The sequence below is a fragment of the Myxine glutinosa genome, chromosome 2, assembly GCF_964187855.1.
Source record: "Myxine glutinosa chromosome 2, kmMyxGlut1.1, whole genome shotgun sequence".
In the NCBI taxonomy this organism is placed as follows: Eukaryota; Metazoa; Chordata; class Myxini; order Myxiniformes; family Myxinidae; genus Myxine; species Myxine glutinosa.
Genome location: NC_136262.1, coordinates 9,799,618 through 9,825,978, shown reverse-complemented (window position 1 = coordinate 9,825,978; position 26,361 = coordinate 9,799,618). Strand labels below are relative to the sequence as shown.

General features: G+C 44.3%; 1 protein-coding gene across 1 annotated transcript in view; it reads left to right on the top strand.

Moving 5' to 3' along the window:
* The window catches only part of LOC137422051 (exocyst complex component 3-like), an 88,794-nt gene that overhangs the window by 55,918 nt on the left and 6,515 nt on the right, over positions 1 to 26,361 (top strand). The window contains exons 10-15 of the mRNA XM_068108755.2: positions 1,601 to 1,701; positions 2,894 to 3,004; positions 3,203 to 3,353; positions 17,324 to 17,446; positions 21,228 to 21,389; positions 24,271 to 24,398. Coding sequence (XP_067964856.2) covers positions 1,601 to 1,701; positions 2,894 to 3,004; positions 3,203 to 3,353; positions 17,324 to 17,446; positions 21,228 to 21,389; positions 24,271 to 24,398 — 776 coding nt within the window. The remainder of the gene's footprint in view (positions 1 to 1,600; positions 1,702 to 2,893; positions 3,005 to 3,202; positions 3,354 to 17,323; positions 17,447 to 21,227; positions 21,390 to 24,270; positions 24,399 to 26,361) is intronic.

Genomic DNA, 26,361 nt, shown 5'->3' with positions numbered 1-26,361 from the left:
TGAGAGTTCGTTCTTGAGTGAGGAGAGATAGTGCTTCCTGGCACTCCTGAGGGTAGACACACACTTGTTCCGAGCTTGGTGGAAGGAACTGAGATTGCCTTCAGTTGGATTAGCCTTCCAAGAGGCAAAGGCAAGTTGTTTCAGGGCAACTGCCTCACCACAAGATTCGGTGTACCATGGACGGGAGGAAGGGTAAGACAACTGAAGACGGGATGGGATAAATCTGTGCATGAGAGAGATCAGTTTGCTTTGGAAGAATTCCCAGGAAGAATTGATGTCAGAGGCAGTGGAGATGGGAGACCAATCCAGACGATTGATGGCTGCTTGAAGCCCGTCCCAGTCGGCCTGAGTGAAATGCCAGACTCTTCGACGCTGAGGAGGCTCTCTGAGAATGGCCAGAGAGATGTCCACTTTGACAAGCACATGATCAGAAGAACCGATTGGAGCAGAAGAAGAGCAGCAGACATTAGCAGGGAAGTTTGTCATAACCAAATCTAGAAGAGAAGAAACTCCATTGGCTGAGATCCGGGTCGGGAAATTGATAGATTGTGTCAATCCCAGTGAGTCACAGAAGTCCTTTGCTGAGGTTCCATGACTGGTGAGAGAGGAACCCACACCCAACCAGGTGGCATGATGACAGTTGAAGTCACCACATATGAGGAAGAGAGAGTTGGGATGAGTGGATAGAAGTTGGTCCATGTTGTCAGAGAGTGAAATGTAAATTGAGTCATCACTGTTTGGGGGACGGTACAGAACACATATGAACAAAAGGTGGGAGCGGAGAGGAACCCGTGGCCAGAGGTACTCCTGGGGGTGAGAAGGAGAGAGGGCAGTGCAAGGAGAATGAGGAAGAGAGTTTTTGATAAAGATAGCCACCCCACCACCAGGACGAGGCTCAGGTCTATCATACCGGAAGAGGGAGTAACCAGGAAAAATCGTAAGAGTGTGAGATTTGTCAGGATTGAAAGACATGTTCCACTTGTTTGCCCAGTCTGTGATTTTGTCCAGGTCTGCAGAGAGTGAGGAGGCTGCAGACTGCCGCTCTGAGGGATGAGGAATGGAGCGGCAGAGAGTGGAGTCATCAGCAAAGAGATAGAGAGGATTTTCAAGAGAGTCAGAGACCTAATCCCTATTCTAGCTTTTGTATCAGCCGCTGTAATAGGAGAATCAAAATATAAACACTAAAACGTCATATACAGTACGCCATACATTGTTTTCTGTAGTTAAATAAAAACAGTGTCATTGTTGGAGAAGCAAGATTCTGGAGGCAATGTTTATTTTACCCAGAAGTCCTGTGAATGCTGCCGCAATAATTTTGTGATTTCATTGAGAGGGAAGGGCAAAGTGTCACATTGTAGTGGATGTGATAAAGGGTTTTTGCTCGATCTTGCAGGATCAGCACGTTCAGACCAATGTCAATTTGAATCACGAGTTTGCTTGGATCGTCACCGACGACACGAGCGTCTCTTCCATGATGTTGCTGATAACCTGTGTTGTGATGGTGGTGGTTTGGGGAGGGTAGTGCCAATATTGTAACCCCTCAAAAAAAAGCCTCATTCCTTACCTGATGTTCAAAGTAACACGTTGAATGTGCCCGTAGATAATGGAACAAAACCTGCAAGTGGCTTTCCAGGTGAGCTCAGATCTAAGTGAGCGGGTACTGCACACTGCCTTACAGGAAGTGCAAGGATTTTTGTATCGGTGAGTTTACGAACTGTCTTCCGGGGTTTTCCCCGCAACAACAAACACGAGGCCTATGGGTTTTTCATTTTTTGCACTTTATTGTATGTTTTATGGTTCAGTTTTTTTTTTGTGATTGATGTTAGCTCTTACACGAGCCTCCATCTTGTATACAAAAAAGAAAGAAAAAAAAGTGACAAATCTTAGATGCAAACCGATGATAAAGTTCATGATGATGGTCAAATTGTAGTCTGATCGTCCATGGGTACATTCCCTTCCTTTTATAGTCGGTAGGGAGACCATGATCCTCTTTGGAGTCGCTGCTTATTGTTGCAAAGGTATCGTAATGGACAGCGACCATGTTGGACTTGCAATGCAAACTAAGGTTTGCATTGAGGCCTAATTTTAATCATACCAGACTGGAATTGTTTAAACTACTTTGAGGACCCCCACACTCCTTCCTCCTGAGCATTGCTGTCTCTTATGAGACCGAATCGGCAAAAAGAGATTCGTCGGGGTCTTTGGTGATGCAACTCTTTCAGATTGCATGGGAAGCAACCCAACAAAGCAAGTTTGGTCTCAGGCCACGACACGAGAGTGTCAATTGTAGAATGTCACATATGCTCGAGCACATGGATTTATTCAACAACTTCATGTACCGTACACCATACTCGATACCGAGCGTCAGTTGGGCCGAAGCAGCTTCCAGGCTAGGGTGACAATCCTGGATGGGTCTCCTGAATCCTGAAAAATTCCTGAAATCCTGAATCCAAAATGAAATCGAATCCTGAATTGCAAAGTTTTCACATGGTGTTTGTCGAGAGACAGCCAAATGTATAGCAGGATATGACAACAGATGTAAACAAACTAGTGTGTGTACATCAACTGTTACCCTGTCAGTTTGGAGCGAGGTATAGGCCTGCACGAGGACTACAGGGTGCAGCTGTACCATCAGAAGTCTACAAGGTATCATTCCAAACACTGACCCCACAGGTATCCCCAACTCGACTGACAGACGGGGTTTTCCCCCGATGGAGCATCGTGAGATTCTGGAATGAAGGAATGAAGTGTGGGCCTAAACAAACCTGTACGCCTAAACATATGTATTCCCACTTGCAAACACCTTTAGCCAGGAAGAGAGGTGTCATTGAGTTTATAAACTACTGTACACGTTTTTATACATACTTTCTTTATTTCCTGGCTATTTACGCAGATACCGCATGGCTCTGGGCACATTCAAACAGGAACATGTGAAGGACCGGAAGTTTCCGCCATTTTACGTGCAATATATGATTGCTGCCATCAACAACTGCACGCTCTTCAGGTGAGCACGTGCTACACGATTGTCATTTGGTGATGCAAATTGTGACGTCACCAACACCGTAAACACCCTGCAGCGTAAATCGAGAAAAAGTTGGAAGTTGCTATTCCAAACGTTGTATTGACCGTCCATGGGCCGTCGCTTGTCCATTGTTACTTCGGATAATCTAATCTTCTAAGGTTCAACACCACATTGTGGCAGTGAGTCTGTGCAGACGCTCAAACGCCGATACCTGCTCTCGTTACCGACTGACAAGTCCTGGAGTGCCATCCCAAAAATCGAGTCGGACCTTTCCACAATTGCTGCTGAAGGCTGCACTTACCTGCTGGATGAGGTCCTGTTGGACATCAAGGTAAGTGCTCGTGTGTACCACTGACCTAAACATCACACGAGCACGTGCTCTCTTTTCTATACGTATCTACGAGTGCTTCAAACTTCCTGTCCTCTTTACCTCCACTACCAAAGGTGGATGGAGGTTATCTTTTCACCCGTGTCTGTCTGTCTGTCTGTCTGTGAATAAGACATCTCTAAAAGTTATTGACGGATTTGGACGAAACTTGGTGGACAGGTTGGGTGTGTGAGAAGGAAGAATCGATTCAATTTTGGTGAAGATCGGATTGTGGATTCAGATATGAGAATTATTTAATTTTTAAGTGATTCTTCACCATTGAGAGATTGGGCTAAAAGCGATATATATATAACATGATATTTATTTAAAAAAGTTATGGACGAGTTATGAATAAACTTGGTGGACGAGTTGGTTAAATGACAAGAACAAGCCGATTAGATTTTGCTTCAGGTCCGAATCCAGATCCGGCCTATCAGTGGGATAGAAAACGTACCTGGTGGAGGGATACTCTCCAATGAGTGCCGTTCTAGTTAACAATGGATTCATTCACAAGAAATAAATAGGGGCAGGGGAGAAGGTAAAGGAACACGACCGGTGAAACAAACTGAAACCACGGAAATAATTAACCCTCATGCCCACAATGCCAACAACGGACTTATTCATTTCATCTTGAAGGCCTTTCTCTCACACGGACGCCATGACAGAGGGTGAAGACAGGACACAAAATAACCTGTGGGGGAGGTGACGAGCTCGCGTTGCTCGCGCCGTTTTTTGGTATTGACCTATGAGCTGCTTTGTCCGTTCCGCGATCTCCCTGTTTTGTCACCACAGCGGACCATGGATATCCAGACACCATGCACTGAGAGAGCTACAGGACCAGAGCGCCGCAATAATCGAACCTGGGAGCAGAGAATATGAGGTCCCATGGAAAGCTGGTCTAGGGGGAAAGCCAGGTCCAAGAAGCAGTTTTGAGCAGGGAAAGGCCCGACAAGAGATGGCCACCAGAACACGTACATGCCTTATAGGACATCATACACAAAGGTTGGGATATTGGGCTTAGAAACGAACATTTGAAAGGGAAGACGAAGGTTGTTTTTTACAAGAACAAACTCGACACTGCGTGTTATACAATTATTACATACGCTCATGCTGAACATGTTCTATGAAACAAGTAAATAACAATTATAAACTATTAGAAGAGCCTACCCGCCACTTTGCTAATGGACCAATGAGTCGTCAAGTCGCTTGCTGCTAGTAGGGGGAGGGGAGGGAAGGGAGATGAAAGGAGGGGTAGGAGAGGAGCAGAAAGGGAGGGGGGAGGGGAAAGATATACTGCATATACATCTTTTGGGGGAGAGGGGCATTTCATAGGCCCCGCCATTTTTGGAAGGGGGCGGGGAGAAGGGAAGGAGGACAAATTTACCTGTGTGAAGAGTGCTTTAACCTCAGCATTGCCCAGGTAAAGAAGGTAATTGTAATACCCTCTGCCACCACCACCACCATGTGGCGCTACACTGTACACATTTACATCGAGACTTTATGCCCCCGTGGCCCGGCCACATAACCTATGTTACCCCCCCCCCCCCCCCCACCCCACACAAAGTTGTATTTTTAACCTGACTTTGGAGTTTGTAACTTCAAAGATGCAGCCGTGCACAAGGAACAAAGGGAGACAGACAACCACAGAGAGACAATGGCATCATATATATATATATATATATATATATATATATATATATTGTTACGGATCGCGGTTTAGATGTTATGATGGGCCGAGCGGATGGTCCAACCGCGACCGTTACAGGATCCCCAATTGGCCCGATTCCACCCGACGTTGACCAGATCGCACCACAGATATTCAATCGGGAAACCTCTAAAGCGACCGAAAGAGAAGGAAAAGAGAAGAAGACAGAGTACGGAGGAAGAACAGATTTATTATACACACACAAGCAATGGATGGAAGAAGCAGTCACACAGTGAATCGTTAACTTATACTATTCAATTTACTTAACCCCAGGACAACATTCAAGACAGACGACGTTCACACTTACACGGGGGAAATTGCAGGCTGGAATGGCGGAGGTGGGTTGCTGGAGAGGGAGGCAGGGTCAGGTCCCTGCAACCGGCAGGGCTGGAGGTAGCAGCTCTCAATTCTTCGCGTTGTTGGCGGGAAAACCCTCGGTCGCGTCGACGCTGCTGATGCTGTAGATGTCACGCGCTGGCTCGGTCACACCTGCTCCTCTCCTTCTGGTGGAGCCGTCTCCCTCCTCTCAGCGCATCTCTCCAAAGCTGGTTTCCTCTCCAAGTACCTCTCCTTTTTGGCTTGGAGCGTCTCTCATCTCACAGCTCAGCTCACATGTCATCTCTTCTCTCATCTCTGCGCGCATCTCTCATAGCAGTCCCTTCCAGTCGCTTTTATTACTCGGGGCGGAATCAAGCCGCCGGCTGCGAGGGCACGCCTACCGGGTCGCTAACCGCGGTGCTGGTTGGCTGTTAGGGCTGTCCGATTCCTCCTTTTGATCATGACGACGTGCCACGCCTGTGAGTTGGCGGCTCCTACCCCCCTCTTCTCCGAGATGAGCACATGGGCAATGGCGGCTTGCGGGATTGAACACCACTCGCACCGCTTTTGAAAGGAACTTTGGAGAGCGGAGATATCAATGTAATATTGCATAATATCATTTGTAATATTGCATAATATCAATTGTAATATTGTCTAATATCAATTGTAATATTGTATAATATCAATTGTAATATTGTATAATATCAATTGTAATCTATATATATAAAACACAGTTTGTGTGTGTGTAATGTTACCGATAGACTCCTAAACGGAGAGGCTCACGTGCTTGATATTTGGCATAGGCATGGCCATTGAGCCTGGGAAGAACATGGCCTACCGAAAAATATTTGATGAGATCCATATTTTTTATTCATATTTACCTCAGCGCATTTCAGCGAGGAATATTATACACGGAATCTGAGCCGGTGGCAGAGCAGCGCGCTGATTCACTCAGAGCGATCACGTGATGTTCCATCCTTGCCGCCATAAACTCACAGTTACGCATTCGCACGTAATTCAGAGCGAAAAGCGATTGCGTTTTTTCACATTTCAGCGAGGAACATTGCCATTCACACCACATAGGTTTCTTTTTCTTTCATCTTTAGATCCATATTTCTTTTCAGCGAGGAATATTATACACGGAATCTGAGCCGGTGGCAGAGCAGCGCGCTGATTCGCTCAGAGCGATCACGTGATGTTCCATCCTTGCCGCCATAAACTCACAGTTATGCATTCGCACGTAATTCAGAGTGAAAAGCGATTGTGTTTTTTCACATTTCAGCGAGGAACATTGCCATTCACACCACATAGGTTTTTTTTTCTTTCATCTTTAGATCCATATTTTTTGCCATAACGTAGCGCGTTATGGCTCGCTCGAGCTCGAGTTAGCCAATCACCTGGGAGCATGAGGCCATGTTGGCCACGCCCACGACACAACGCAGAGTTGCAATCTTGCGTTTGCGTCGTTTCTTACCACGTGTAAACGTGGTATTTTGTCTACGAGTATTTTGAATTTGGTATTTTGAATTTGTCTACGAGTGAGTGACTGGAAGACTGACTGTGATAAAGGCAATGGCACCGAAGAAAAGAAATTTGTCGCGTTCAACCTCCCGAGCAAGGAAAATCGCTGATCGGAGACTCCATGAAACCGATGAAGATACTTTTCACCATCGACAAGCCAATCAAGAACGTGTCTCTAGATTCAGACAGCAAGAGACAGAAGATGAGACAGAGGCACGTCTCAACGCCAATCAACAACGTCTGGCGAGGGCCAGACAGCGAGAGACAGAAGATGAGACAGAGGCACGTCTAAACGCTAATCGACAAGGTGTGGGGAGGGCCAGACAGCAGGAGACAGAAGAACAGCGCCAAAAACGACTCAACAACTGGCAACCATCAGGTAGACGGCAGCCGGCCATTGCATGGGAGAAGGCTGCATTCAGTTACAATCCGAACACTGACTACTCCTCAAACGTTGATATTGGCTCCATGTCGTTCACCTGTCAGTTTTGCCATGCCTTGAAATGGAAGGGAGAAACACCAGGAATGTGTTGCAGGGGAGGCAATGTCCTTTTGCCTTCTCTCCAATCTCCACCGGAACCTTTGAAAGAACTACTTCAATCAACTACGACTCAATCCAGACACTTCCTGAAGGAAATCCGTAATTACAACTCTTCGTTCCAAATGACTTCGTTTGGAGCAGAACGCGTCGTCACTGAGCAAGGATTCATGCCTACATTCAAGGTGCAAGACCAGGTATACCACCTCATTGGCTCTATCCACCCTCAACCAGGTGAGCAACCGAAATTTTTACAAATCTATTTTATGGGTGACCACCGAGAAGAAGCTGCCCGACGAGGACAGAACTTCCCCAAACTACGCTCTGAACTAATCCTCGCCTTACAAGATATGCTCCACTCAAATAATGCGCTGGTCAACAGCTTCAAGTCGACATTGGAGAGAATGCCTTCACCTGATTACAAGGTCGTAATTCGAGCTGACAAACGTCCTCACGGAGAGCATGAACGTCGGTTTAACGAGCCAGTCAACAATGACGTTGCAGTTCTCATGGTAGGAGAGCAGTACAACAATCGCGACATCGTCCTGCATCTTCGCGACAACAGCACGAAGCGGATTTCGGAGCCTCACCGATTCTATGACGCCCTCCAGTACACTCTGATTTTCTGGAAAGGACAAGATGGCTATCATTTTGAAGTTGAACAAGCTGGCGGCCGGGGAAAGAAAGTGGTACTTCTATGCCTTCCACATCATGGTCAGAAAGAATTCCACGAATCATATCCTGCAGTGCCGTGATCTGTTCCACCAGTTCCCCTCCACCCTACCCTCTCCCCTCCCCCCCTCCCCCTCCCCTCCCCCCCTCCCCCTCCCCTCCCCCCCTCCCCCTCCCCTCAACCCCCCCCCCCTCCCCTCAACCCCTCCCCGTCCTCTTGGTTCCCGCTCTTGGTGATGGATTTTATAGCGTGTTGTCGCATTTTCGCATTGTCTCTCTTTGGCACCGCACGTCCTTGCTTTTGTCCTGGTGTTCGGGGAAGGCAGATGCATCCGTGCATTTCATTATCTTTTCTTGGTCCGGGCGATCGGTTAGAGCGGCCGCATTGTCCTTTCCCTGGCTTGTTGGTGCTGGCGGTGCGCTGAGAGGCCGCAGTGCTGTGTAAAGAAGATGACGAGGACGAGCGATGGCTGCTCGCTTCGTGCTCAGTGGCCGGAGTGGACGAGCTACGCGCCAAGGCCTGTTTCCCGCGCATGGACTTCGCGCCAAGGCGTGTGTTTCCCGCGCATGGACCTCCGGGACCCGTTTGCGGACTGATGAGATTCAAGAGCAGCTAGGAGATATGTGCCACACACGAACACATAATTATTTTCCAATTCTTTTATCCTTTGTCTGTGTACGAGTCTGTGTGGGAGCGCTCCAATTGAGGAATATAGTTTCATTTATCGTGCATTTTCTTTGTTACCGGCATTTTGGTTAATAAAGCTGGCATTTTCTTGTACATTTTAAACCTGTGTCGGTTGAATTAATTATTGCAGGTTTGAGGACTGCTGGTGGGATCCGTGAAGGTGAGTGCTACTCGGTCTCTTCTCCCCCCCCCCCCCCCAACGCGTATTCTCCGCTATATTTTCACTGAACGCCTCGGAGTTAAAGCTCGTTCGGAAAGCCATTTCCTTTGAAGATTTTAATCACCAGGAACACGACTATATATATACTGTATATATATATTGTTACAGACGCGGCTTAGATGTTATTTACCGAGCGGTTTGGTATGACCACGTCTGCACAAGTTACCCGATTATACCCGAACGTTGACTAATCGCGCTACGCTAGGTCAATGAAGGAAAAGACACACGGCTGGGATTAAAATGACACGACACCAGGGATACGGTTCTCAAGACCTCCGGAGGAGATTATATTAAGGCGGAAGGTTAGATTACAACTACAAGAGGGACATCATAGAAAGACAGGCACTTAGACACACTCTTATATTAACCCCAACAGACGACAGATAAACGGGACAAGGCTGACTCACACGGGGATTGATGGCAAGGAAAGCGGGTATCGATGGCTCAAGGTGCACTCTTGGCTCAAGGACAGGGTACTGTACGGTCCAGTAGATGCAGGGAGGTCACAGCGCTCGGAGGTCACGACTGGTTCTTCCTCTTCAAGCTCGGGGCGCATCTGACGTCACGTCCGGTGAGTCGCTTCGTATATCCGGCGGGGAGTGACACGCCCTCGGCTCGTTAGCTCCGCCCCAGATGGAATCGGTCCGCCCTTCTTATTGGGTGCGGGGGGGTTACCAGGCTCCGCCCTTGACGAGGAGCTGACAGCCAGCCCCTTCGTGGTAACCCCGTCGGAGCGCATGGTCATGGCGGCTAACCGAGCCGGTGTGAGGACGCACACTCCCCGCGCCGTCGCCGCGCCGCCCCCCTCTGCTGTTGTAGTTGTTGTTGTTGTAGCTTCTTCATGGGGAAGAGGATGGGAGGAGGCATGGGAAGGTCCTAAACTCACTACTGGTGCCATATAATCACATTCTGGTGCAACGAAGAGTCGGAATTAATGGAAACGAGTCCTTAACTGACATAGACTAAGAATAACTAGCAAGATGTCCGAAAGTTGTCTACGTGAGATGCGGTGGACCTGGGCACGACATTTAATGGGGGAAAAAGGGGAAGGTCGGTTCTACAGAGTGTTATTTACAGGCAATGGGACTAGGGAATGGGGGATTGGGGATAGTTGGGGAGTATTGGGGAAATAGGGGAATATTCACAAGCGGATATGGAGGCCAAATTCCATATTCGCAACAATATATATATATATATATATATATATATATATATATATATATATATATATATATTATTATATATATATATATATATATATATATATATATATATATATATATATATATATATATATATATATATATATAGATATATATTATTATATATATATATATATATATATATATATATATATATATATATATATATATATATATATATATATATATATGTATATATTTATTCCTCTTTCACCCCTCAAGCCGTCTTTTACACCTTAAGCCATTCCTGTAGCAATGTAATAAGATAGGCGCAGGTGTTCGCAAATAATCAGAAACAATAGGATGGCTTGGTGCGGTGCAACGGAGTGCGAGCCAGGTGGCTCTGCCGGGGTCATTGCAACTGACAATTTGTCTTGGTGTTCAGATCCCAGGACCTCGCAGTACCACAAGCGGGAAGGTTGATTACTTGGTCCCTGTCAATATCCTTCCTTTGGCTTTGCCCCAGCATTTTACGTTATTAGTCCCCGACTAGGCCATGGGGCATAGGGCTAAAATGTGCTCAATTTGACAATTTCGTGCAACAACGCAGGGGATTACTTAAAATTGCTATAGATGGGTTGGGGATGTGCTCCTGAACAAGAAACACCATGTCCCCAGACACCAGGGGTGCTCATTAATTTTTAACGCGCACTTGATGAAAATGCAAGTAAATATATATTCATCAACTATACGTTACTGCATTTTCTTTTATTTCTGGATAGTTTGAGGAGTAAAATGAAAAAAATTGATTGTGATATTGTTTCTAGACCTCCTTTTCACTAAAATACACCAATAAACATGATATTTTTTTATCTAGATAGTCATAGCGATAAGTTGAAAATGAATCCAATCTGAAAATATGGTCCGCCGCAGCTGAAACACATGTTGTGCCGCAAATAAATCATTTTTATTTTACTTTTTTAAAATTAACTTCTCACTTCTACCTTCTATGATCAGTTCATCTTCTTTGATTTGAAGAATGGCAATGAGTGGCAGTTGACGGCTGACTCCTTTTACTTTTTAGAAGATTCATTTTCAACTTATTTATTTAAAACAGTACAACATGTATACATTACGCATGTCATGGAAAGTGCTTGCATGATTAACAGTGTTTAAGAGTACTGTTACTTTTGCTTCGTTTCCATGTTCAATACATAATGTATACATGCCAGGATAAGGCAGACAGACATAAATAATTGAGACAATCAAATTTGTTTATGATATCCATTACATTATAATTTACATCATTGTTCAATTTACAGCTTTCAAGTTTGAGAAATTTGTACTATTAACTATATTCACAGGTATAAGGTCGAAATCATGAACACAGGACTTTCATTTAAAAAATGATTGTACTTAAGAATAAATTAATTTTATTCCTAGGAGGGGCCAGCTTCGCAAATTATGCAGAAGATATTTGTGCATTTGACCTAAAAGACACTTTAAAAATGAAGATTGATAAATTCATATGACCTCAAAAAAAGGAACTTCACCTCAATATTCTTCTTCATCAGAACCAGTTCCTTCCTCTGGCTCAGCAACTGGTTCATCGGATACAATTTCACCATTCTCGCATCCAGTGCATCTACAGAGTTCTGTACATTGCATACCAAGCTCACTGCAGCATGTTACGTCAGCCACTGACTGCACGTCATCTTTGAGTGCACGCTTACATTTTCCCTTCTTGCAGCTACAGTGTACTAGCTCCAGGATGTCATCAGGAGCAGGTGGAAGACTACACCAGTCCACTTCCAGAGAAGGTGTTCCATCAATCTCTTCAACTTTCCATCCTGATTCACTGGGAGCTGGAATTTCTGGCAGCTGTTCTAGGCAACGACGAAATATACCAGCTTGGTAATTAGCACGCATGATGTGCTTGATGAGAGAATCTCTGTTTGGTGGAAGGGATTCTCCAGCATGGACACCAAGTCGAAACTTATCATATCTGGCCTCGTTGACGGTTTCTGCTTTCTCCTGCCCATATACCACCACCACCACCACCACCACCGTTTAGAGGCCATTTTTCCCCGCAAAGCGGGGGTTGGCCTTTTCGGGGACCGTGGTAGTTGTTGTTTTTTTGGTCCCCTTTTTGAAGCAATGTTTTACGGCCGGATGCCCTTCCTGACGCCAACCCTTTTTGCCGCCTTCAACGACAAACAGGGAATTACCAGTGAACTGGTACTCAATTAGCCGACCTCGGAAGGATGACAGGCTGAGTCAACCCCCCTTAAGTTGTTCAGATCATCAACCCCCCCCTTAAGTCAACCCCCTTAAGTCAACCCCCCTTAAGTCCATGAGCCCCCCTTAAGTCCCCCTTAAGTCAACCCCCCTTAAGTCCATGAGCCCATATACATGGCAAGCAAATCGCTCCAGTCTAGCAATTAGGTCATCTGATGGAGTGAATGACACCCCAAGCTCTTGACACCCCAAGCTCCCTGCTGTATCGTCTACCAAGTCCTCGGCCAAATCTTCTGCTGATAGACACTCACTAAACACAATGTCACTCATGTTTCTACTTTTGGCTTTGATGAAGACTAACTGTGGAAAGCTTTTCTGTAGTCGCGTCTTCAGATGCCATGTTCGATATGGTGCATCGATGCCGCTGACATCTTTAATGGCGCGGATAAATATCTTATTGAGTTTACTCAATGTAAGAATTTCTTTGCCTATAATTAGACGCTTTCTGATGGTGTTTTGGCTGAATTTGTCAAAAGCATCAATATAGCCATTTTGAACTGGGGTCAATGGCTTGCCAGGTTTACTCAAAAATCTTGTGTAGTTCTTGTAGCAGCCATGATGGTACTGAAGCTCCCTGGCAACCAAGTCCTCCCCTTCTATTTGATGCAGCATTTGTACATCCTCTTTTGCTTTTGCAGCCTTTAGAAGTTGACCTCCACTGATGAGTTCACATTTTACTAGCCTTACCATTGACCTCTTTCCTGAGATGTGACTGCACTTGTATTGGTTGCTATGGCAGAAAATGCACTCTTCAGGAAACATATGTCGCCTGCTCCAATCTCTTTGGCTGCTGTTTGCATCTGAGGAACGCAACATTCTCTTTCTGCTGGGCTCTCCACTGCTTTCACTAACTACAACTGGACCATCGTCAAGTTCGTTCATGTCTGTCCCGGCATCTGCATTAAACAGAAGGAAGAAACAAATTTTGAGTGATTAGAATTTAACTTTTTTTCAACAAATATGAAACATGTAGTTATTTTCTTCCTACCTACCAACCATTGAATTATTGTCTAAACATAAATATACACAATTGTTTTCATTTTTTTTCTTCCAGTTACTTGTATACCCAATTTTTTCTGACAATATATTTAAAAATATATATAATACAACAATTATATTTTTGTTTGGCCTTTAGGATATCATGGGATGGAACGTGCAATTTGATGCAACAATAAAAACTTGTGCCATCTCACGTTGGTATTTGCCCCAAATAAAGCCGGCAGCATCATCCATGCATTGACAAAATAGCGGTCACACTCAAAGTAACTGTGCAAGTAAACATTTGCACCTTAAAAGTATACATGCACACTGTGCACAAAAAATTGTCGATAGCTCCGCCGTCTTCCTGGATTTTTTGAGAAACTGTTTAGAACAAAGTCCACATGTTATTTTTTTAAATTGTCGATAGCTCCGACGTCTTCAAGGATTTCTCGGGAACTGTTAAAAACAAAGTGGGGTTTTTTTTCCGCCACCAAGACGGCAAAGTATTTTTTCATATCTAATGTATTTCATTGATATTCAGTTGTTGTTTTTCTACTCAGATCAGTGAGTAAATTTTCTTTTTTGCCTCAATACAATAGTAGGTGACGTTTTTTTTCTTCAAAAAACTTCCATGTCCCCCCCCCCCCCCCCCCCAAGAATCTATTGGTGCATCCCTTGTTATACATTTGTACACGCTTTGCTAGTAAAAATATTAATGACCATGACCACCGCGCAAAAAAGCAACAAAACAAAAATACAAAATAAAAATAAACTCAACATGTGTTTATTGTTTATAATTATAGAGTTTTAAATTTTGCAAACATCTGTCTTTTTTAGTAACAAATATCAAATCATGGTTTTTTTAACAACTTCTCCGACAAGGTAAACATACTTTTTATTACCATCATTTACAGGACAGTAAGAAGTACCTACCGTACAATTTAGTAAAAATGTGTAGTCTACATGTACAAAATTATTTCTTAATTCTTTGTGGATCCTAAAAACTGTAATGAGGTGTGACATGAGCCTGATGACATAAACCACAATATCCCCACATATCATGATACTATTACTAAAGTAAAAGAGCATGCTTGCAATAGTACGATTTGTATTATAAATTGTAGTCTTGAAATAGATAAACAAAATCATAAAATGTACATTTCATCATGCATGACTTGCTGAGTCTGCTGTACATTTGTCAATTGAATTTGAAGATACTACTCTTCTAAGGCCAACTCCAAATCTTCCGGAACTTGTTACTAACTTGCTTGAATCAAGCATGATGATTTATTTGATCATGATATATGGCAATGTAATGTGAATTCTATCATCACGATCAGATTCTATCATCATGATCATGTCTATGTTTGCAGAACAATTGAAACTTTTGGCTAAACTTAAAGCTTACTAAAAAAATTACTACATAATCATATTAACTTACCATGAGATGTCGATGTTTCGGTCTTTTTCTCCTTCAGCCTGTTCACTTTACTGATGTCACAAAAGCGACGTGAACAATCATAATGGTAGCCAATGTTGGGATTTTCTGGTTTGGCTTCAATGCAGGATTGTGTATCGGCAAAATCAAGCCCCAGCTTTACCGCACAGTCGGCCAGTAAATCGCGTTCTTTACAGTCATAGAGCAACCATTTACTCGCAAATTCAACAAAGCGGGCCCAGTTTTTATCATTGAATTGAATGAAATTGCTTTTAGTTTTATGGACAACATGCATCACGCAAAATTTGGACGAAAATTGAACAGGTTTTCCTGTCACTGCCGAAGCAATGGGCGTCGCCATCTTGGTTTGTCAGCTACCGAACGGAGCTTAGTATGAGCTGCGTGATTGGCCAATTACGGCACCTGACGTATCTGGAGCGCTCATTCGCTGAATTTATCACGTGAACAACCTTGTCCGCGAATTTTAAACCTGATTTTTTTATCGAAATTCTTTCTTTATTTATATTTTAATGTGCAGGTATATTTATTGGGGACATTATTATATCGAATGGAACGAATATTTTGCTGATTTTCATGAATAAATCAAGTAATCCACATTCCTGTTGCACGAAAAAGTGGATTTTAATGGTATGCCCCATGGCCTAGACCGGTGTACACCGGAGGGGACTATAGGTTTGCACGCCGTCCCTCCGTCCGTCAGTCCGTCACGCAAAGAACAGTTTTCCGGACTTTTTTTTAGAAAGGCTTAAAGCTAATGATTTCAAACTTGGCACATGGTTTCCTCATGATAACTTACAGGTCAAGTTCGAATTTCACGACGTTTCGATCATTTTTGACAAAGTTATGGCGCTTTGAACTTTGGGAATTCTGATCCTTAACTCAGTGCCATTTTAAGTTTTAATTTCCTTTAAAAACCAATTTCTCTGCAATAATAGGACCGATTGAGGTCAAATTTTAACCATAGGAGGGACTCTGTCTGTAGAATATTTTAATGGTAATTATGACGTCACAGGTCACGTGGTTCGGCCGCCATATTGTGTTTCGTGAAAACATGAAAACCCCTTTTTCTCTACAATGGCTGAACAGATCGAGGCCAATCTTTGCAGGCATAATCGCATACCCATGACGAACAAAAAAGTCAGCGAGCATGACGTCATGCGTCACATGGTTTCAGAGTTATGACGTTTTTAAGCATGAACCTTTAAAACCGAGCTCCTCCCTCATTTTTGATCCAATCGAGGGGAAACTTCTCAGATCTGTTCAGCACGTCAGTCTACTAAAATGTCCTTTTGGAATTTGCGATAGGGCACGTGGTTTGGCAGATATCGTTAATTAAACGAAAATATTTTTTAAAATGGATATCTCTTGAATCGCTAGTACCTCAGACCGTGAGTTGGTAATAATTTATATAATTCACACAGTGCAATACGTGCAGGCCGCTCCACGGAGCGACCTTGCTGGCTTATCAACGAGGCGAGGCGTGACACACGTGTCTCAGCATACCTCAGATCAAGTTTGAAAACCAGCATCAACCGTGCATAAATTTGCATATTCGATCATTTTTGACAAAGTTATGGCACTTGGAACTTTGGTAGGAGACATGTATTGCAGCGCAATACTCAGAATGCTTGTTCTTTTGCATTTACCCCTCATTCCCGACCAACCCCCTGTCACGTACAGATCTGTAGCCACAGCTCAGGTACTTTTTTTTTGTTCAAAAAGTGTCTGTTTGGTTTCTGTCAAGGCCCAAATCAGATTCGCTCCTCGTGTCCTTTTTTGTATACAGAGTCGAGGCTCACGGAGAAGCTGTGACTCCTTTAATAAAATATGGAGTAGAATTGTGATTATTGTGTTTGTTTGTTGATTTTCATTGTCGTCATTAATCATTTTATTAAACACCTTAATAGTATTCCTTGAGGAAGGTCTTTTCTGCCCGATGGGAACAGAGCTTCTTGCCTAACGGTTCGATTCGGCCAACTAGGCCATTCGGAAATCTTCGGATAAAGCCCAACGTCGCCCGTATGGACCCGTAGACGTTACAATATTATACCAGTTCACATTTCTCATCCAGTTTGTCGAAGGTGATTCAGTAATCCTGTTTTTTGATATTTTTGAATCGCTCAATTTGTCCTTCTCCTGTAACTCAAGATTGGAAAAAAGGTTTTTCTGTTTACGTTGAGCATGTTCAAGGTATCAGCATCAGGTATAGATTGATAAATGAGGTCATTGAGGTGTACTGAAATCAGACAAAATGATCCTATCCTGTGAACCTTTTCCCTTCGTCAAAACGATAAAGGTATTTCCCTCAATTTTGGAATTTAAATGAGGCTGAAATGACCAGAATCATACTTGTCTATTTGGGCTAAAACATTTGCTGGACTTGCACCCACAGCCATCCCTTCTGGAGCTCCTGACACGGCCTTGGCTGACCAGTTCCAAGGCCATGGACACCATCTGCATTACCATAGAGGATTATTTCAACGACTTCTCCAAGCTCAACAAATCGTTCCTGAAGGTGACATCTCACGCATTCCATCTTACAAATCCACATCGTTTAAAACGACGCCATTTGTAATTTGCCACTTGTTGTCAGATCATCAATGTGAGAAGTTAACGGTTTTATTTATTTCTGGCCCTCACCTAACTCTGTTGCTGGAAGTAGCGTACGTACTACTTTGACTTCTTTGTTGGTATGCAGCACAAGGATGTGTGTATCGTTGGCCGAGGGTGTGGCTGTGCCGCTGATGCAGTGCCCCCTACTGGTTAGGGCAGGAATTGGTAATTTGTACATGGTGCCGGTGATGCCTTACCTACTCTTTGTAAACGACACCGTGGGATCTTAATGTCCACCAACAAATTCTGGCACGGGGGACACCCATTTGATGTCCGTCCAGGGGTGGCACACATTGCTGAATCACCTGTGACAGTTTATAGTTGCGTCAGGATTCGAACCCAGGCTAGACAGCTTAGACGTGAGTGTATTTTGCTGTAGGCCTTCCTGTCAGCCCGGAAGCATACTCACTTTTGAGCTGTCAATTCTGATTTTGATTCCCGGTGCAATTACAAACTGTCGTGTTGCTCTGCAGGCAAGGCGCTACATTGTAAAGGTGTTGCCTTTGGAGTGAGGATTAAGCTGGCTATTCATTATACTAACATGCATTTGTGGATATCTACCCCATGGTAGCTTTGAAACAACAACAACAACAGGTATTTTAAGGCCATTTTCCCTGCAAGAGCGGGGGTTAGCCTTGCGGTCCCCATGACAATCTTCTCCATTCTGTGCTCTTTTCTGCATCTCTCCTTGTTAACCCCCTTGCCCGCATTTCTTCTTCCACCATCTTTAGCCAAGTCTTTCTCGGTCTTCCCCGTCCTCTACTTCCTTCTACATTCATTTCCATCACTCTTCTCAACCAGTCACTTTCATCCTTCCTCAACACATGACCAAACCATCTCAACCTGTTCCTCTTCACAGCATCAATCACAGGCTCTATTCCCATCATCTTTCGCAATTCATCATTTGTCTTCCTCTCTCTCAACGATATTCCGCACATCCACCGAACCATTCGCATTTCCACCCTTTCCAGCCTTCGTTGCTGCTCTACGTTCATTACCCATGTCTCGCTCCCATAAATCATAACACTTCTCACACATGCAGCACACACCTTTCCCTTCAGCTTCAACGACACTCCCCTCCTCGTCAGCACGTCACTCAGTTCCCGAAACTTCTTCCATGCACATCTCACTCGAGCAACCGTTGCCGTGTCTGATCCACCTTCTCCATTCAGCATGTCTCCTAGGTAGCAAAATGTTTTCACACCTTCCAGCTTCACGCCATCTCCGAGATCCAACTCAACATTTCCTCCATCTGCAGCTCCCTCTGTGCACACCTTTAACAGCAAGTATTTGGTGAAATCATGTGGATGTCCGTTATACGAGTATTCCCTTCATAAGAATGTCGGGGGCAGTCTCAGGCAATATGCAGGACTGATTGAATTGCCCCACATACACAGAACCGAGCATCTTTCATCCCCCATTTGTGAAGGAAGCAGTTGCAAGTCTTCTTGGTATCTGGGAGCCAGGTAGCTCAGTCGTGGGGTCAACTAGTTCCTTGTTGGGAACCTCACAAGTCAGCCACACATGTCACTGAGTGTTTCATGTATCCAGAAAGGCTGCCCTTTACATAGAGCAGAGGCCTTATTCATGTATCCAGAAACACTTCCCTCGATCTTAGATGATTCGGTTGTGGTGGGTTTATGATTTCAACGATCGGGAGCTCTGGGTTGCCCAGCATCTTGGAGCACTCTCTCGATACAGCTGCATCCCTCCTGGACAGGTGTTGATTTCATAGTCCCACTGATTGATTTCATTGAGCTGTACGTCCACACGCTTGTTGTGTCAGGTGTTGCACCAGGCAGTACTCGTACTCCGTCGTGGAGTAGACTGATGCGAGTGCTGCTGTCCCAAGTGTCTGCGAGTCACATCCACAAGAGGTACCCACCAGGTTTTGTACGATGTTAATCCTTGCTTTGAGAATTGTCCACATTTTGTGAAGCTAAGGATGTTACGATTAAGAGTTACTCTTTGATATTTTGTTGTATGTTAATTGAACGTAGAGCAGCAACGAAGGCTGGAAAGGGTGGAAATGTGAATGGTTCGGTGGATGTGTGGAGTATCGTTGAGAGAGAGGAAGACAAATGATGAATTGCGAAAGATGATGGGAATAGAGCCTGTGATTGATGCTGTGAAGAGGAACAGGTTGAGATGGTTTGGTCATGTGTTGAGGAAGGATGAAAGTGACTGGTTGAGAAGAGTGATGGAAATGAATGTAGAAGGAAGTAGAGGACGGGGAAGACCGAGAAAGACTTGGCCAAAGATGGTGGAAGAAGAAATGCGGTGCAGAAATGAATGAGGATAATGTGGTTATCAAGGGGAGATGCAGAAAATAGGGCAAAATGGAGAAGATTGTCATGGGGACCGCAAGGCTTACCCCAGCTCTAGCAGTGAAAATGGCCTTAAAATGCATGTTGTTGTTGTTAATGGGTCAACGTTTTGCCACAGAACTTCACACTGAATGTTTTAGATACCTCATAGTTATTTAGTTGGAATGCAGAGACGACCATTTTCGTGGCATTTCGTTTTCTTCTCCATGATCTTGAGATATTCTTCAAGAATCATGTTGGCATCTTCCAGCCTTGGCACCTGAATTACCAGACAGATGTCATCTGCATAAATATATTTGCAACATGCTGTTGGTGGGATATCGCTGGTGTACAGGTGATAAAGGACAGGTGCTCGGACAGATGTTTGTGGGAGACCATTCTTTAATGTTTTCAAACGTATTGTATTATCAACAAGATGTACATGAAACTTCCTGCCGCTCAGCATGTTACCAACAAGCCGAATAGTAGTCCTACACTTGAGGGCCTCGGCTAGTTTGAGGAGCAGGTATTTCCTACAAACGGAATGGTAGTCGGAAGACAGGTCGACGAAGGTCGATGCTTGTTCAGCCTTCGTGGAGTCCAGCTTCGATGTGGCTAGTTCGTGCCAAGAACCGGTCACAGCATTTGCAGCCCGGCCTAAAACCCACCAGAACTTGTGGGATGACTTGCTTGAGGATGGGCCTTAGCTGTTCCAAGAGAAGCCTTTCCAATAGTTTATAGCAGGAACTAATTAGGGGAATAGGCCGATAGTTTCCAGGATCATCAGCATGTTTTCCCAGTTTCAAAATGGCAATGACCTTTGCAGTCTTCCATTTGTTGGGAGTAATGCCAGTTGCACATACATTGGAGAAGAAATTTGACAAATAACCTTGGCCCTGTCCCCAAGATGTTTAAGGAATTTGGGTTCCTACCGTTTTTCCTTACTTCCCGACTTCGCCATCTGTTTACCTCCCCAACAAACGGACAAGAGTGTACATAGTGTGGTTTGGCATTCACAGACAGACATTGCATTGTGGAGTTGTCTAAGCACAAGGTGTCCGGTGGTTTTGGCCATGGGAACTTTGGAATTGCCAATTATCCTCGTGGCAATGGCATTTGGACCAACTCTAGGTGGGGTATAACCCTAACTGATGGGAACACCCCTGCAAGGTTTCGTAAGATCCTTCGTACTTTCCGGCTGGATTTTGGGAAGTCTAATCCTTCTGTTGTGTAACGCCATCTTTCGACCAGTATCGGGGTTTTCATCCACTTTATTTTGTTTATGGAACAAGAAAGTGTTTTCCTTCACAATTTTAGACACAGCACTATGATAAAAAATGACCACTTGTGTAACACGTATGTTCTCCTGTGAGACAGGAACTGACTCAACAAGCCCATCGACGCATCTTGCACGAGTACGTGCATGCTATTGTGCAGCGGAGAGTCACCTTGCGCTCTCAAGAGGAACGCCAAGAGGCAGCAGACAAGATGGAATGTGAAGGAAAACAATTGAAACAGCTTTTCCAACATCTGTCTGAGGTATGACTCTGAGGTATGTCTGAGGTATGGGAATAGAGCCTGTGATTGATGTTGTGAAGAGGAACAGGTTGAGATGGTTTGGTCATGTGTTGAGGAAGGATGAAAGTGACTGGTTGAGAAGAGTGATGGAAATGAATGTAGAAGGAAGTAGAGGACGGGGAAGACCGAGAAAGACTTGGCCAAAGATGGTGGAAGAAGAAATGCGGGCAAGGGGGTTAACAAGGAGAGATGCAGAAAATAGGGCAAGATGGAGAAGATAGTCATGGGGACCGCAAGGCTAACCCCTGCTCTAGCAGGGAAAATGGCCTTTAAAATGCATGTTGTTGTTGTTGTTGTTGTTGTCTGAGGTATGAATGTCCTCTCTGTTACGTGCTCCTCCCCAACCCCCTGGTCACAGTGTACCTCTGAGCCCCGAGAAGAGTCATGGCAGAAAAATGTGTTATTCTGTATGTCAAAGATCACTGGTGAAGTCACACCAATTGTTACCAACAAACAAATATTGTATTAAGATCACACAAGAATAACAGTACAACAATAATAGTAATCAAAAGTACAATCAACATATATCCTATGATGGTACCATCAGTTTCGTAACATATAACTCACTGTGCTCCAAGTGAGTGAACCAAAAACATTCCCAATGTCTCTTTCCCTGCTTCAAACCAAAGTTGATTCCGGTTTTAAGCCGAAGTCGATCCCGGCTTCAAGCCAAAGTCGATCCGCTCCAGCGATCGTCAGCACGATGTCTAATCGAGACCAGAATCCCGTTCGGATGACGGTCACAGCCACACGGCCAAAGCTGCACCAATGCGCCCTCAAGGAGACTGGGAAATCCAAAGGCACCCTCCAGGCGACTGGGAAATCACACCCTCGGGTATGGACGTTTCACGGCTCACAGTCGGCGAACCTCAGATTTACCTTCAAAATCCGCTTTGCACACACACACACACCAGATAAACGTCTGAATGCGGTGAGAACGGCTGAAGCGAAGCAAAGAAACCTTGCTCGACGCACAAAGCGCATGAGTCAAAATGGCCGACGGCCCATACTCGAGACGTAACGGCACGACGAGGATTCTCTTTGGAATCAATCGCAAAACCTGACACGCAGGTGAATCTTTCACAGCGATAACAACTCTGTCGCAGGAATCCCTTTCCTGGGAAACCCAAAGTTCACTCGTGACTCTTGCTCGCCAATGTTCGCTCCAGACCGCAAGTAGGTCGGCTCCTTCTTGTCCGACTCACTCGCTCCGCCTTCTTTTCCCTCTTCCTCTTCGTCGTCGTCCGGTTCCCGATCCGGTTTCTTTTAACTCTAACTTTTTCACCTTTTGAAAACAGTTCATAAACAATAAACCTTTTGAAAACAATAATAGTACATGGAATCAAAAATGTTTACAGTGGATGAAAACCACAACAACGGAAGTGACGAATCCGTAACATCTCCACTAATCAAGCTCTCACTCTATCAATGTAGAATGAAAAGGTAGTCTTGCTGGTTTTGATCTGGATTGGACGACGGGTATAACAATGTATGAAATCAACAGAACGTTGATTGATTTATGCTAACCGCCATGGGTAACAAGGAGAAGCTGATGTTTTGGGCGTTAACCTTTTGTTGGAGCAAAAGAAGGTCAACGTCAGCTTCTCCTTGTTACCCACAGTGCTTAGCGTAAATCGATCATTGTCCTGTTGATTTCATCCATAATGCCTCCTGCTCTCTCTCAGCCCCAAGACCCAGCTACACCAGGATGTGCACATTCTTCCAGTAACCCCATCCTGGTTATATGAAAAAATTCCAGGTTTTCTGCACACCTCCACTATTATTTGTCACTTTTTTCTCCCATTTGTGGAACTGGAGTGGTGTGGTCTGTGGTCTGTCTCCTGTGGTCTCTGTGGTGGTCTCCCATTGTCTGTGGTGGTCTCCCATTCTGGAGACCCTTCCATTGCATTTCTCCAGAGCTTCAACAAGTGCTGCACTCCCATCTCATCCCTATTCACACACTTTTATACCCCCATTAACTGTAGTTAACTCAACACGCTTACTTGTCGTTTACGCTATTTCCTTCCCTCCTCTCGTGCCTCGCTTCCGATTCATGCACTTATCCCTTGCTTGTTCTGTCCATCCGTTGCCCCCATTTCTTTATTGTCATTTTACGTTGTCAGCACGCTCTTCCACGAGCCTCGATTTTGTCGACAAAAAAATAAATAAATTGTTCTGCCAATGCGGATTGTAAGTGTCTGTCTTATCCAATATTTGTGGACACAGAGTTACACCATTTGTCCATCTCGGTGTGGTTGCTGTGCAGACAGTGCAGCTCCTACACTGAACACATCCGCACACCTTGGTGTGGTTGCTGTGCAGGAAGTGGAGCTCCTACACTGAACACATCCACACACCTTGGTGTGGTTGCTGTGCAGGAAGTGGAGCTCCTACACTGAACACATCCGCACACCTTGGTGTGGTTGCTGTGCAGGAAGTGGAGCTCCTACACTGAACACATCCGCACACCTTGGTGTAGTTGCTGTGCAGGAAGTGGAGCTCCTACACTGAGCACAACCGCACACCTTGGTGTGGTTGCTGTGCGGAAAGCGCAGCTCCTACACTGAACACATCCGCACACCTCAAACACATCCGAAAAAAACCTTTTGATTCCCATTCAATGAAATTATTTTAAGAGAAACTCAGAAAGTATGAAATAATGGACACCACAAGGTTTGAAAGATTTATCCGCAATTCAGGATTTGTTATCTTTCTGACAAACTGTTCCATGAAAGTTGACTTGCACAAGTGATGTTGTTTCTTTGTTTGTTTTTCTTTCACTCAATAATTCATGATGAAATATGTTTACAAAATTAATCAAACCTGACGTGTTAAAATGCAGGATGGTTTGCTTGAGGAAGAATCTCGAAGTGATGTTATTCCTGCATTGGGAGAGATCATCAGCCTCAAAGACACATCCATGCTCTGTCTTGATATATCCAGTCTGATCAACCGTTATCCAGACATCAGGTACGGCTTCGTCTCGTGGGACAGCACACACACACACATTTTAAATGATCAACGTACAGGTGTATATTTTTACCACACTACAAAGCAGTTTGTGCTTTATGAAGGTGTCTTTTGACATTTGCGAGAACACAACACGACCGGCTTGAATACCATGATATACCACGGTGAGAGGTTCCCTGCATCTACGGGAATGACACATCGATCGTGCCAGAGTGCAATGTTTTGGGATTGTTGAGGACAAGGTTGAAAATATTGAACCTAATCCTAAACAGCTCATAATCCTGATTACCACCAGTGTCTTGGAACGGCACCGTAGGGCCGACCGATACACCGCAATGTCCCAATTAGTCCAGGAGCATTCGATTAAAGGTGGAAATTTTTCAAAACAAGCTGATTCTTTTCAGGACACATTTATTATACTGTATGAAATCACATACCAAGAGTCCCAGAAAACCACAATTGTGGAAACCTCAAAATTCAAGATGGCTACCGCAGCGATGGCAAATCATTAAAAAAAAAAAACTCATCTCGGTTACTAGTATTCATCGAAAGGTGTTTTTGGTGTCTTTCCCATGTTTTTGATTGTCATTAATCGAATGCTATGCACACAATAAAGATTTGAGAGAAATATAAAATGGACATCAATAAAAAAATGGCCACCAAATAATGGAGAAATAATGAAAATATCATTACTGAGGAACTAAGTGTCATAGAAAGATGTTTTTGGTGTCTAATATCCATGTTTTGGATGTGGGGAATCGAATAGAATGCACGAAATGGAGATTTGAGCAACAGGATTAAATATAAATTCAAAATGGCCGCCAAAACTACATGGTATTCAAAGAATACTTATCCCGCGCAGTCAACTTGTTGCGAGCCAACTCTTCTGTTTTTTTTTAAGGGTTTTTTCTTTGATCCAATATGGCTGCCATACTACGTGACTGACGACATCATAAAATTTACATTCTCCAACATAATTGTTGTGTATACATCACACTAAAAAAATTAAAACTGATCAGACCATGCATTGTACTTGTCGAATCATGACGTCATAACTAAGGGACCAATGACGTCATTGTTAACAACACTTATTCCTCATGTGGAGTTCTTTACAATGAGCCACGTTTCATTTTTTTCCATGGAGCAGTTTCGGAGATGCAGAGGTGCAACATTTTTCGCTTTTTCCAAGATGGCACCTCTACCACGTGACCTATGACGTCATAATTATAACTAATTATACAGGAGGAGTTGCTCTTATGGCGAAAATTTCGTGTCAATCAGACCAAAGGTTGCTGAGAAAATGATGTTTTTAAATGCAGACGTATGCACACAGGTGATCGCTTAACCCCTGAAAAACGTTTATACGAGTAGAATCTGAATTTAGAGGTACCTACATCAATCATGAGCATGACTACTACTGAACAATGCAGACTAACACCTGAGTCATAGGATTACACAGATTCGGCCGGATTTTTGCTCTGCAGGAACATTCTTGCATGTCCGGTCACAACATTGGCGACACATAGGTGTGTAGCGAATGCCTGCTCTCCTGCAGCCATGTGCCTTCTCACACCTTGTCTTGCACCCACGAGACACCATCCGTAGCACCTTCTCAGATGCAACTTCCTTGTCTGTTTTAGTCTGCCAAATGTATCCTATCTGTCTGCCAAGACTGAGTATTGGATTTGTATGGCACAACATATGACGTCCATCCTTGGTGACACCTGCGCCATGAGCATCACCAATAGGTCCTTGTCTGTAGCCGCCAGAGCAGGCCTTCCCTCTGTATCTGCAAGATCCATTACAATTGATATACAATATTACAATTGATATTATACAATACTAGCAGAAGTACTTGGCATTGCCGGGTGGGGGAGGGGTGGGTGGGGGGGGGGGGGGAAGAGGGGAGGGATGGGGGAGAAGGGGGGAGGGAGAGGAGGCAGGAGAGGAAGGGGGTTCATCA